This window comes from Bactrocera oleae, chromosome 2, assembly GCF_042242935.1.
Source record: "Bactrocera oleae isolate idBacOlea1 chromosome 2, idBacOlea1, whole genome shotgun sequence".
Classification (NCBI taxonomy): Eukaryota; Metazoa; Arthropoda; class Insecta; order Diptera; family Tephritidae; genus Bactrocera; species Bactrocera oleae.
Window position 1 is genome coordinate 81050441 of NC_091536.1, and position 13425 is coordinate 81063865.

Consider the following 13425-nt stretch of genomic DNA (forward strand, 5'->3'; position numbering starts at 1 on the left):
CCGAAAGTTGCAAATAATTTTAACGTGTCCACTTTGAATTGGTTTTCGCGTGCAACGTGTTGTTGAAAAATTGTTTCCAAAAATACCGAAAAATCATAAACAGCTTTCAAAAGTTCTTTTAGGTGAGAAAGCGGCAAAAAAACCGAAATATCGTCAATAAGAGTTGGTGTGCAATTTTTCGTTTTCATTTTGAGTTTTTAATATATTATTTTAATTAGTAGTGGTTTCCTAGAAAATAGACAGTGCTTCTGAGATTAGCGCGTAGCAGTGAAAACGTTTGATTTTTACAAGTGAAATTTTGCGCTAATGCCTTTTAGAAATATTTTTATAAACCCCGCAGCCTACTTACGAAACGAAGCTGTGAGTATTTTCACGTCTTAGCTGAGCTATAATTATATTTTAATACATACTTTAACTTTAATTTTCCTACTAACTACTAACTTACTAACTTTTTATTACTGATTTTCCACTACTCCCAACTTTAAACAATTTGCTACGCACAGCCCAGACATTAAAGTCAAGTTCAAGTACGAAGCTGAGTAAATTAAATGCTCGCACTTGTAGCATGTTTCGTGACGAGATTAGCGCTTGAGCTTATGGGCTTTATGCTAGCCACTGGGAGAGCGAGTTAACATTCATCAAAAAACTGGCTCTTCTTGAACAATTAAAAAATTATGAAACTTTTATTTTTTGCCAAGGCAACGTGCGAAAAGAATTGGTAAGCGCAAAAACAGCGGCTCCAAGCCAACAACAATTGCTCAAGCCTATTTCAAGCAATGTGGGTAGCCGCTGAGCAGTGGCAACGACAAAGGTTCATTGATTCTTTAAGCAAACGCTTGTGTAGCTTATAAGCCGCGCTTAAGCAACAACAGCAACTACAATGGGCACAGTAGCGGAAAGCAAGAAAGCGCACTAAAAAAAAGTCAAAACGAAAAATATTTAAAAGAAGGTGTGCGTTTGTTGAAGCAAAAAAAGTACGAGAAGTAATAACATAAAGAAGTGCGAAAAGCAGCAGAAACAGCGGCACAGGTTAGCATTAACAGCCCACAAACTGGCTAAGACACAATAAAGTTGTATAATAAACGCATGAACTCACACACACACACACGAAGCGCGGCTTTGCTGGGCCAGTATGTGAAAAGAGTATGGAAGCGTTTGAAGCAAATCAGAAATATTCATTGTGACCAGCACAATGTGCCGTACAGAGTTGGCATGAAATGGACGAGTCAGCCAGACAGCTAACTGGTCACATACACACACACACGTGCACACCAACAGCGGTTTGGCAAGGTCTGCGAGCGACCAAGCAGCCGGCGAAAACACGTTTTCTTGGCCCGAAAAGAACCTGTGCTGATGAGTGCTGATGAGTGCCGAGCGGCGCACAGACGAAATACGAAATTATAAATTAAGAAGTCGAAATACCTTACAAAAAACACACAGCGAGAGCGTAAATAAAGTAGAAATGCTTAAATGAAAAACAAAAAAAAAGGGAAAAAACAAAAACGCACTAAAAAAACTCGAGCACAAATCGACGAAAGAGTGCAGAAATGTGTGAAGAAAAAATTAAATAATTGTGCCGAGCAACAATTTGGGAGCGAAATAAAGCAAAAAAAAAAACCAAAAACAAAACACAGCTCAAAGCAAAAAGGTTACTTTACAAAAGGGAATAATGAAAAACTGTTGGCAACGAGAAGTAAATTGGGAAAAGAAGCGCACAAGCAAGCGGCTATTCTTGGAATTACACGTATTGCGGTGCGAACCAACAAGTGAAAACAACAACAAACGCCGCACAGGTATTTAAGCCACAGTGGAAAGAAAGAAGCAAAGCAAAAAGTAATAAACGTTTCATTGCGGGGACGCAAGAGCGGATATGCGGGGAATCGAATATTGTTATTAAAAGAGTTAGGAGAGGCCAGCTAAGTCAAGCAAGGCAGTTAGCGGCGAGCTGGGTGTAAATTACAAAAGGAGCAAAAAAATAATAAATGATTCGAGGCGCGCAACAAAGCGCTGCAGACGACGGGGACGGAAAGTTAACAAAAAAACAAAAATATATATATAAAAAAATTATAATACAAATAAAAAGAAAATTATTATGAAAATGCAGCGAGGAGAATACAAAATAAACGTTAGGAAAACACCACATAAAGTGGGAAAACTGTGGTGTCATTATCAACACAAAGCAAAAAGCCAAGTAAAACTCACAGCGTTATTAGCTGTGCGAGCATGATTTGGTTGATTATTTTAGGGAACGCTGGACACTAGGGCGTCTTGAGCGCACTTACCACAATGTTGCTACACAACATTTCGACGTAATTACTTATGCATTTACAACGCGCACACATAACACAAGTATATTAGAAATAATATGTGCCTTGTAGAAGCATACACGAAGGCGGACGCATAACAGAAAAAAATTACATTGCATATCGAAATAGTTACAATAAATACAAAGAGAAGTGAATACAAATGATCTACGAGCGCTACACGTGTAACCAACTAACTGTTGGCAGAACGCTTCCGTTGCCGCTGAGTACACGCTGAGATTGACGGGCTAACTTGAGCCACGCTTCTCACTGATTGCCAACAAATTTCAGCTTGCTTTCGATTTTCAGGCAATATTTCCTTATTTCTTGCTCTTTTCTCACCACACAAATACCATTTTAATTACTTTACTGCTGCTTTTATTGTATTTGTTCTGATACATCTTTCTCGCCTCACGTACGCTGCTGCGGCAGGGCATCTGCAGGCAGCTCTATATTTTAGTCAACATTCAGAAAACATAAACTTTTTCTAAAGCTAAAAAATAAATAAAAATTAAAAGAAAGAGCGTGACAAGTTAAATCAGCGTAAAAAAGCCGCGGCTGCCTCACTTGAGAGAAGCGTAAAAAATTTTGTAAGTAAAAACGAAAATAAATTCTCGCTTTGCGCAAAAAAAGCCGCGCAGCAACAGAAGCCACTAAAAACTGCCAGTGTTGATGTGTGTGTGTGTGTTGTGTGTATTTGCAGTAAGCAAAAACCGGTAAAATATTTTAACAAATTTTGTGCGTGCGAACCGAAAATCGCGCCAAGCGTAGCCGCTAGCGAGAAATCAATGACACAAAGCGTTCAAAATACGGCTAAAAGCGGCAGCAAAAGCACAGCAAAGTAAAAACGGCAAACAACAAACAATTCAATAGCTAACTGAACAAAACTGAAAGTCAAGAGCGCGAGCAAACAAAATATAAAAATACCTATTGTTACATTCTTAAACGCCAAGCTGCCGCTCTTAGCTGGAAAAATGAAGCTGTCAGTAATGAATATTATTTCAAGTACAAGGCGTTTGAGGGCCAATCTCAGCTTTTATGCCGACTTAAGAATTATAATTATAATTATTTTAATTTTTTATATTAGCCTTGGTTGTATCACGGTGTTCAAGCGCCTAATTATTGCGGCATTACAGATTTTTAACAAGTGATTTTTTGTATGCTCTGAAACTCGGCTAAAACATGCTTCATAATTTTGCTTTTTCAGTGTAAGTGCGTGAGATATCTGGTATAGCGAAAACTGCTTTAAAACAAAGCAAGTCTCAAAGCTGCTACTAGAACATTTACAAAAAAAAAAACAAATATGGCGGTCAAGCGAAAGAGTAAAATATGAAATTTGCCAATATTTGTTAGTTCTAATAACATTGCTTGCCACTGCCTCATAAAATAAGCATCGTATATTTTATGCTCTAATGTCCTGTCACTTAATTTTTTTAAGCTCGTTCGTTAAAAAAAATATATATATATTTTATTGTTATATTCAATATTTTTTTGTGGCAACTCTAAGTTAGTTTATATATTTTCTTGATGGGGTATTTGAAATTTTTTACGAAAAGGTCTAAATGGTGTTCTGTGAGTCTAGTCTGTCTTAAGGAACAGTTTTGAATTAGTTAGAAATTCTTGTTACAAAATGAGATAACGATTTCACATTTTATCTTCAAATATTTTTTATAATAATTAATTTTTAGCATATCTAAAGAGATTTTACTCAATTACTCTCCCAAAATAACTCATACTTCAAAGGGTATTCTCCAGCAATTATGCAGAACTAATTACGAAAATTTTTAAATCATGTTTATATTACAATATTTACAAAATTAAAACCGATATTATAAAGACATTATTTTTCAATGAGTTCTGGTTACTAATCAAGTTATAGAGTAATGTTTTCATTAAATTATTTCGCTAAAAAAACTTTCTGAGCATAATTGCTTTAAAATATCTTAATTCAGTACGAAAATTAATAGCTGCCCTCAATAGCTACTTTTCACAGTTTTTCAATAGAATACTTTTTTTAGACTTCAAAATATTTCAACGGTTATTGCCATAAAGTTTGAGTTGTCATAAGGATTAATCATTTCTGCCACCATTTTATTATTACATGTACTTTTACAGTATGTGTTTATAAAAAATCTTTCAACAAAGTCTTCCACTTTGTTTGCTCTTCTTTTCCAATTTTTTTTAACGCCAATTAGTATAAGTTAGAATACCCCGAAATTTTAGTATCAAAATTCAGAACCGTTCAGTATTCGAAAAATTCGCAAATTCAGGGTATCTGCATATATATTTTTAAAATATCTATACTTTTTTTATATATCGATTTTCTTAAATATAGATTTTTTTTTAAATAGATATTATTAAATTACTAATTATGACAGCAGTTGCCTTAAAGTGCTAAAATTTGTTTGAAAATTCTGAATATTGTAAGTTATTTTCCCTTTAAAAGATTTTTTAAAACTTTTATTTATTGTTTTAAAATACATATTTTAGAATGTATTTACTATTTTCTTGAATGGTTTCTAGTTCAGATCTAGTTTGTCTTCCAATCTGGTTAAAAATCAGTCTAACATTTTTTGCAGCCAAAAAAGTTTAGTCAAAACGAGATAGACTTGTAACCCAAAAATGTTTGTTTTAATTAAAATTCAGAACGTCTTACACTTATCAATAATTTAGTAAAAAATATTAATAAAATTTGAGCAACAATTTTTTAATATTTCTTTCGACAAAAAAAAAAAAATATTTAAAATGTTGCAAAATATTATTGAGGTCGTGAACGAAATTTGTTCTAAGTCGCCTTAATTTTTTTTATTAAGATGCCAAAGTTCGGAGTTTTGAATATTAATTTATTTATTTTCAAAGCCAGAAAGCTGGAACGAGAAGCTTAGTCCGTAAAATGAAAAAAATAGGTGATTGAGTTTTTAAGATTTTTTTTGTGTAAGCATAATTTTTTTATTATAAATGTAAAGTCAATTTGCTATTTAAAGCAGTTTGATGGTTTTGAATAATTATTATTAAGAGATGATTTCCGTACAAAAAACGTTGATTTTATTTTCTTTTAAATATTTTTTATTTTTTAAGTACACAACCACCAACTAAAGACCACTTGTGTCGAGCAAATAGTTTCTAAAAACTAAAAAAAAAAAAAATTAAATATAAAGTCAAAGCGTTTATAATAAATATATTTTATTGCAGCGACAGCATTTAACGTATTAATAAAAACTTCGGTGGTATTTTATCCTCTGTCAAACCAAAGCTATTCCCCCAAGTCATAAACTATTGCACTCATAAGTACTTCACTTCTCATTAACAAACTCAAAACTAAACGATAAAGTTTTCTAAAAAGCAAATTTCAATTTGCACTTGTACTACAGCAAATTGTTGCTATTTTTAAGTATTTATAAAAATACTTTGGTGTTATGTAATTGCAAAAATTAGTAGACAAAACTGTATTACTGGAAATCTGAAATCTAAGGTACTAAACCACAAATACGCGCAAATCTAAACTTTCACAGTAAACGAAGATCTCAACAGCTACTTTATTATGAAAATAAATATATTAAAAATCAAAAATTAATTGGAAAAGTATAACGGTGACTAAATCACTACAAATTTACAAGAATTTATTGTTAGTGCAGCTGCAGATCATTTATAAACACAGCGTCAAGAGGCTTGAATGCTTCTCTAAAAATTGAGAACATACAGTGAGCGGAAGAAATAAATATATTTGTTGTCATTGTATTTGTATTGATAGCCAATATTAGCAGCAGAGAAGCAAGTCCTTGCGCTTTTTTGCAATTTTGTAAACTAATTTTGAGCAAAATTTCAAAAACGAAAACAATATATATCTATTTTAAGTAAACAAAAGGTTGTTGCATATTTGATTTTATGTGCAGAAATTTAAATCATATTATATAATAATAAAAGTAAAATAAAAATAATTTTTAACATTACATATCAGTGTTAGAACAATTGTACCAGTAGCGTTAGTTGTGAGAGAGTATAGAGGATATAGTCGAAAGCAATCAGTAGAAAATTGCAGCAAAATCAAAGTATTGTAAAAAGGTTGTTTACGTAACAGACGAGAAGTGAGAGAAACATATATCAAAAAATAAAGCAGCAAACACAAGTACACAAACGCATTGTAATCAAAGTCAATTTCGAGGCATATTTATAGGCGACACAGCAGCAAATATACTTAGTCAATCAGCAATGCGCATAAATTGAGAAGTGCAAAGCAATTTGAAACACTTTCTAAACTCAAAACCTTTTTGTGAAATATTTCCGCGTAAACAATATTGGAATAGAAAATAAATAATTCAAGCAATTTACTTACAAATATTTCGAATTAAGTAAATTAAGTGGCTAGGCAGCGGCGCAGAGCATATTTTCTGCGTCACACTAAGTAGGCTACAGTATTCTTAAGACACAACTCAGCTTTGGTGCAGCAATCGAGGCATCAAACTGACAAGAGAGTAAGCGTTTTGACAATCAGCGAACGTTAGCATATACATATATACAAATATAAATACACACTCGTGGAAGCATTTGGCTGGAAGAGCAGTGTTTATGAAAGTAGCAAGAATTTAGACATATTAGCAAACGATTTACCCCAAAAATTTAACTGCATCTACAACTTGCAACTCTGAACTTTTTAAGAAGCTATACAACCTTTTTATAAACAAAAACTACAACTCAAACACTTAGATCGAAGCAAGCAAATCTCAAATACTGCGAACCACAATCTCAAATCTCAAGCTAATCAGCGCTGTGTGAACGATATTTCGAAGAAGCGGAGCAACTTTTACCAAATCGAGCTAAATCTTGAACTAAACTTGACAATCCAATCCCCACTTTTGTGAAAAGCCATATTTCTTAGACCTCTACTTGCTATACAACAAGAACTATAAGAATTTTACCACACTTTATATAACTAATTAATCAGTAAAATATATATCAATATTACTATACTAAAACATATTTCTTACTAACTTATTCAACTTACTAACGTATATATATACAACAACTAACTGTGTTTCTATATTACATTATTTACTATTAGTAGCGCAACTTTGACGTGATTTATAGAGCTAAGCATAGTTGAAGAGGAAGTTAATTGAATTACATTAAAAATTTAGAAATACAATTGAAATTCGTACATTGTGCACAACTTATTGACAATCTTTCTCTTTATCAAATCGTATATATAAATATATATTTCTAGCTGTAATCAAGCATTTACTGATAACTACGCGTAAATTAAACGCACGCTGTGTCTATTCAATCATATTAAGAACTGTTCAATCTTATTAAGAACTGTTCAATCATATTAAAAACTATCCAAACGCATTAAATACTATTCAAGCATATTAAGAACTGTTCAATCAAATTAAAAGAGCTATTCAATCATATTAAGAACTATTCAATCATATTGAAAAGGTATTGAAACCTACTGAAAAGCTATTAGAACATACTGAAAAGCTCTTCAATCATATTAAAAAGCTATTCAATCATATTATAAGCTGTGCAATCATATTGAAAACTCTTCAATCACTTATATACATATATACATACATACTTGTGACAATCTACATTTGCTTGAAGAATACTTTGAAGAAGTCTATTTAATCTAAAGCGTTTCAAACTTTACCTACAAAGTATAAATCTTACACGATTTTAGCAATCAATCAAACACACTTATGCTTATGTAAAAGAAGTGTAAACAATTATTGTAATTATAACGGCAGAGTTATTTCTTAGCCAAATTACAGTTACAAAAAAGTAAAAAACATAAAATTTTAACTCAAAAATCCATTTTTTGCTAATTTCAAGAAAACAGGAAAACTAAATCTTAGCACAAACTTTGTCGAACAAATTAAGTTTAAGTCAACAATATAAATTCAAAAACCAATGTGTAGTATTATATCAGAATTGAAACAAAAGTGAAATTACTTTTGCGTTTATAAGCGTTCAAGTAACGGCATATCAATTACAAAAACAACATATTGTTATTGTAAAGCAACAATTTGCTTGCCAAAAACAAAAGACAAAATACACAAAAAAAAAAAAAACAAAAACCAAAAAAGTATTCATAAAGTACACAACCATCACTTCGTTTTCACACTCATTGAGAAAATAAGAAACCTTGTGTCTCCTTGCCAACCGTTCCCCAAAAACAATCCCTTGCATATACCACGCAACGCGACAATTTGCGATAGCAAACTAAACAAAGTGCAACAAAATCAAAAGTAAAACGGCGAGCAGTGCACAAAGACAACAGCATATAATCAGCAAAAGCAACAAAAGCGTAAAAATCAAATTACAAAATAAGAAAACTAAAAGTGCAAACAAAGAGTTAAAGCTACTAAATCAAACTAAATCTATAGTTTAACTAAAGATAGAAAAAATCAAAAACAAATATAAATACAATTTCAAAAAGTATTCAAAACTAAAACAGTTCCTTAAAGTCAACAGCAAAAAACAGTGTGCCAGTGAAAACTTCGCATTAAAAGCGACAAAGCATCAGCAAAGCGATCCGAAGAAAAAGCAACAAATTTACCAAAACATCTAATTCAACAATTACAACAACTGTCTTAAAAAAAGCATTCACCATTGACGCGTTAAAAGAAACGGTTGCAACAACAGCTTCAGTAACAGCGGCTTTGGCAACAGCAACAATCAAAGAAGAACCGGTTAAGAAAGATTTAATAATGGTAAGAGCAACACATGCCTACATATATTTAAGACAAAGAACAAAAGAAACAAGAATGAAATAAAAAGTAAATTTATAAAAAGTAATCATAAAGATCTAAGTATAAAGATCAACGCGAAAAGGTAGTGAGGCCGAGAGGTAAATATATGGGCGGGATAATTGTAGTAACAGAGCAGGCATAATATATTACTGAATGGCGGAGTGTTGCGATAATTTTGAACGTGTTTTACAGCCAAAACTTAAACATAGTGTTTACAAACAAATGTCCACAAACTTTTGCTAAACAAATTTTTACTGCCTTCCTTATAAAAATTAAAAATGTACTGAGCTTATTTTAGCACTTTTTAAACTCATATTTTCTCAACTGTAACGCGATTCCTAAATAATTACGTGTTTCCCCAAAAAAACATAACACCCGAAGAAATATATTATGTAAGACAATTTAGTATATCTACATATTTTAACCTTGAAAAGTGTAAATATGTGGCATAATGTTATATTGAATTGATTATCTGAAGTTGTAATGCAATTCATATAAATCCTTGCCACCTCTTGAAGAAAAAATATATATTAAAGCAGATGTATTACTTCCAATACCTAAAAATTATGAGTTTTATAGATACCTCAGACGGCCCTTAATTTAGCCTATCTGAAAATTTATTTGGTCTATCATAGTGAAAAAATGTTAATGGACTCAATTAACTCTTTGAAATGTGTATTAATTTTCTATAGCTAATCAGAATCCAATATCTTAAGAAAGTCTTCAGTGCTTTCCGTTATTCTACTGACCTAAGAAATTAGAATCAAAAAACGTTTCGGACGTCTATAGTCTAGTCAATTAGCCAATAGTTCTCAGCTACACTTGTAAAGAAATATTGTAACAGACTATTTTCTTCGATTTGTTTCTTCAAAGCTCCTCAATATTCTAGCCAAAAATTAATAAGACGTATAGACTGCATTCACGTCGAATTACACTAATAAATTAGCAAACAAGATTACATATAGAGCCTAATTGACTCGATTAAAATGGAAACATATTTCCATCTTCAGTTTCTAGTTCTTTAGACATATCCCTTTGAAAAAAATAGTCTCAAATAAGTATGAATTTTTTTCTAATAGACCTGAAACAGTTAATTTGTGCTTAAGTATCGAAAAATACGTTTAATTGAATGACAGAGCTAATGCCGTTAATGTTGACGTTTGAGGGAAATTATAACGCTCAACACATTATATTATTCTCAGGTTCATCTCAATATCAATTAATTTGATATCTAATGATGTTCTCAAATTCAATAAAAAATATATATTTTGTTTAAGTTTCAATACCTAGTACTATTCTGCGGTTGTGAATTTCTAACTCTAAAATTCTCAATATCTAATATTATATTTCAATTAAGCTCAATCCTTTGAGAAGATATACTTTTAGCAACTAAGCTAAGTACAACTATTAGTCGAACGTAAAACTCTCAGTATTAAATATTATTCATTCTAGGAGAATTGTAGTAATTTGAGTGTTGTGTCAATTAATGTTCTCAATATTTTGAGAAGAGCGTAATTTTTAACTAGTCGTTCCACAATAGACAGCGCTAGTGAACTGATATGTCTAGCATATTAAGCTATATTGCTAATATAACCATTATAACTGTTTTGTAATTGTTGAGAAGTGGCATGAAGAACATAAAAATAATGTTAAAAAATTGTTTAAATTAATTAAAGTAGAAATTCATTGCAACATTTCGCCGGAACAGGAAAGTATGCTATCAGAGCACTCATTAAACTAAATAATATTTGCTAAGGATTCATTGAAACAAGCAAATATCGATGGCTTCCGACACTTTTCTAACTTATAACTCGTATTTCTCTTTACTGTTACATATACTATATATACACATATATAAACTAAAACTGTCATCGCCAGTTTAGCACCCGTTCTTATGATCTTATATTGCTTTATCTGCAAGTTTTACAAGAAAAAAATACAAAAAAAAAACAATTTACAAATAATAATTTATTCAACTTAAACAAAGAATGTAGCGAGTTCCGAGTTTTTTACTACTTGTAGCCAACGCTTCACTGCTTTTTCAGCTTTTCGTCGACTATTTTCCGCCAACTAAAACTTTTCGCCTGTCGTTTCACTACTTCACTAAGTTATCCTTGCATCTTTATACGTTAAGTTTTCAGTAAATCTCTCCACTTTTTTTTTCGAAATTCATAATCTTCCCTCTCGCTATCACTCACACACTTAGTTAAACTGGTAGTCGTTGCGCTTCCATATTTTTTTCCTTATTAAGAGAAAATACCAATATACATATATAATCTTTTTATAAGAACAAACAATATCCATGCAATATTCTCTTTTTTTTCCTACCACTTTCGCGGCACTTATTACTAGCAGCTGTTCTAACGGTTTTGTTTTTTCAGTCTACTTTTGCTTTCTGGTTATTTATATCGCTGTCTCTCTCCAGTTTACTCAACTATTTTTGTATATCTTACTCACTATCTATCTCTCACTCTTTCTGTTAACTAAATAACTTGCGATACGTTTTTGATTATAACGGTTATGTATTAAATTTATATACCATATTATATTATATGCATATACGTTCACATAAGAATTGCATATCGATCACCTACACCAATACATGCCCCATGAATAATAATAGAAATCACAACAAAAAGCACCAAACTGCATAGCATATAAACGAGATCACATAACAGTACATTCACGCATACCTACATACATACATATGTACATAGTACGCAGTAATTCGCATAACAAAGACAATAACCAATAAAACCAACTTCACAACAGCAAATGCAATTGTTGCAAGCACTACCGGCGACCACACACCTGCACCAGTTGCATCAGACGACAACAACGCCAACACAGGCGACCGCTTACCCGGCATACCCGGCCACCATGCTGCAGCAGCATCAGGCGCTGCAACACGCGCAGCACCAACAACAGCAATTCCAGCTGCAACAGCAGTATCACTACCAGCAGCAGCAACATCAGCAACAACAACAGCAGCAGCAGCAACAACAACAGCAGCATCAACAACTGCAAATGCTGCAGACATACATGCAACTGCAGGCGAACAATTTGGCCGCCGCTGCAGCTACCAACAGTGGCACAACCACCAAGTACCAGGCTGCCGCCGCAGCTGCAGCAGCGGCCACCGCCGCCGCCATACAACAGCAACAGCAGCAGCAGCAACAACAACAGCTACACCAACAGATAACATCGCCGCCGTTGCCGCTGCCGCCGCCGACCGCACAACCACAGCAATATTACGCCGCCACCGCAGCGCCACACCAGCTGACACTCATACCAGCGGCAGCTTGCAATGGCGCTGCTGCGGTCGCCGCCGCCATGTTTGCAACAGCCACCGCTGCGGCTGCGGCCAGTGCCAACAACCACAACCACAACAGCAATGTACATGCATCAGTTGCAGCCACCACAGCAGCCGTCACACCAACCAACAATGTAAATAATAACATGCTTAATCTAACTGCAACAACTAGTGCTCGTAATGCAGCCAAAACTGCAACTGCTGCCGGTGCAATCGGCGGCGCCATTAAACGCAAAGTCGGCTGCAGCATCGGGCTGTTGGCTGTGCCGCATTACGCGTCATATCATAAGCGCAATAACAGCAGTAATGCCGGCAATAGCGCCTACAACGCCGCACTCCTCCAACACTGTGGCGGTACTGGCCGTCGCGGCGCGGCGACTGCAGCGGCAGGCGCTCTGAATTACGGCGATGACGATGAGTTGCGTTGTGCCACGGCGTCGAACCATGTGCTGTATGCTAGCGCTAGCGCCGACGAGCCAGCGGCGATGGATTTGGAGGAGTCGGAGTTGATTGATGATGACGTGCATGAGAATGGGCTTGCGTGCTGCGTCGAAGGTAACATGTCGACTGGCAGCAGTTGCAGTTCGGCGTCCTCTGATTGTTCTTCTATGCCATCGCCATCCTCTGCTACCACTACTACTACTACTACTACTCCTCGTACTACTACTACTACTACTACACTCCACTTAACTTCTCCTAAAAAGGTTTGTGTCTGACACTCACTTTAGATGGCTCGCTCTCGTTCTATTCCTCTCAGCTTCTCTCTTTCACTGCATCCGCAATTACAGCATTTTGTCTGCATATCCTTTGTTGTGCTCCTATGCGCTTTCAAATGTTTCAAGTAGTCGTATTATTTATTCTTTTCGCAGCTAACTGTTCATTAGCCAAATACTAACCAGTTGCTAAGTAATGAGTTGCTTGATTGTGGTTCCCTTTTGTTGTGTTAAAACTGTACATTGTGTATATATCACTTTCTACTAACAGCTTGCCTCCTATCATGCACTTCTAGTAGAAAATAGATATTCGTTTATTAATATACTATATAAAACACTTTTTGACA

General features: G+C 34.0%; 1 protein-coding gene across 11 annotated transcripts in view; it reads left to right on the forward strand.

Annotated features, from left to right (window-relative positions):
- heph (polypyrimidine tract-binding protein 1 heph) overlaps positions 1-13425 on the forward strand; it is a 366239-nt gene that overhangs the window by 153690 nt on the left and 199124 nt on the right. Inside the window, exon 1 of one of the 11 annotated variants that reach the window (XM_070105826.1) lies at positions 8149-9013. The exons of the other annotated variants lie outside the window; for them this stretch is intronic. Coding sequence (XP_069961927.1) covers positions 9011-9013 — 3 coding nt within the window. The 5' untranslated portion in view covers positions 8149-9010. Of the gene's footprint in view, positions 1-8148; positions 9014-13425 lie in introns of those variants that run through there. 11 annotated transcript variants of the gene reach the window in all.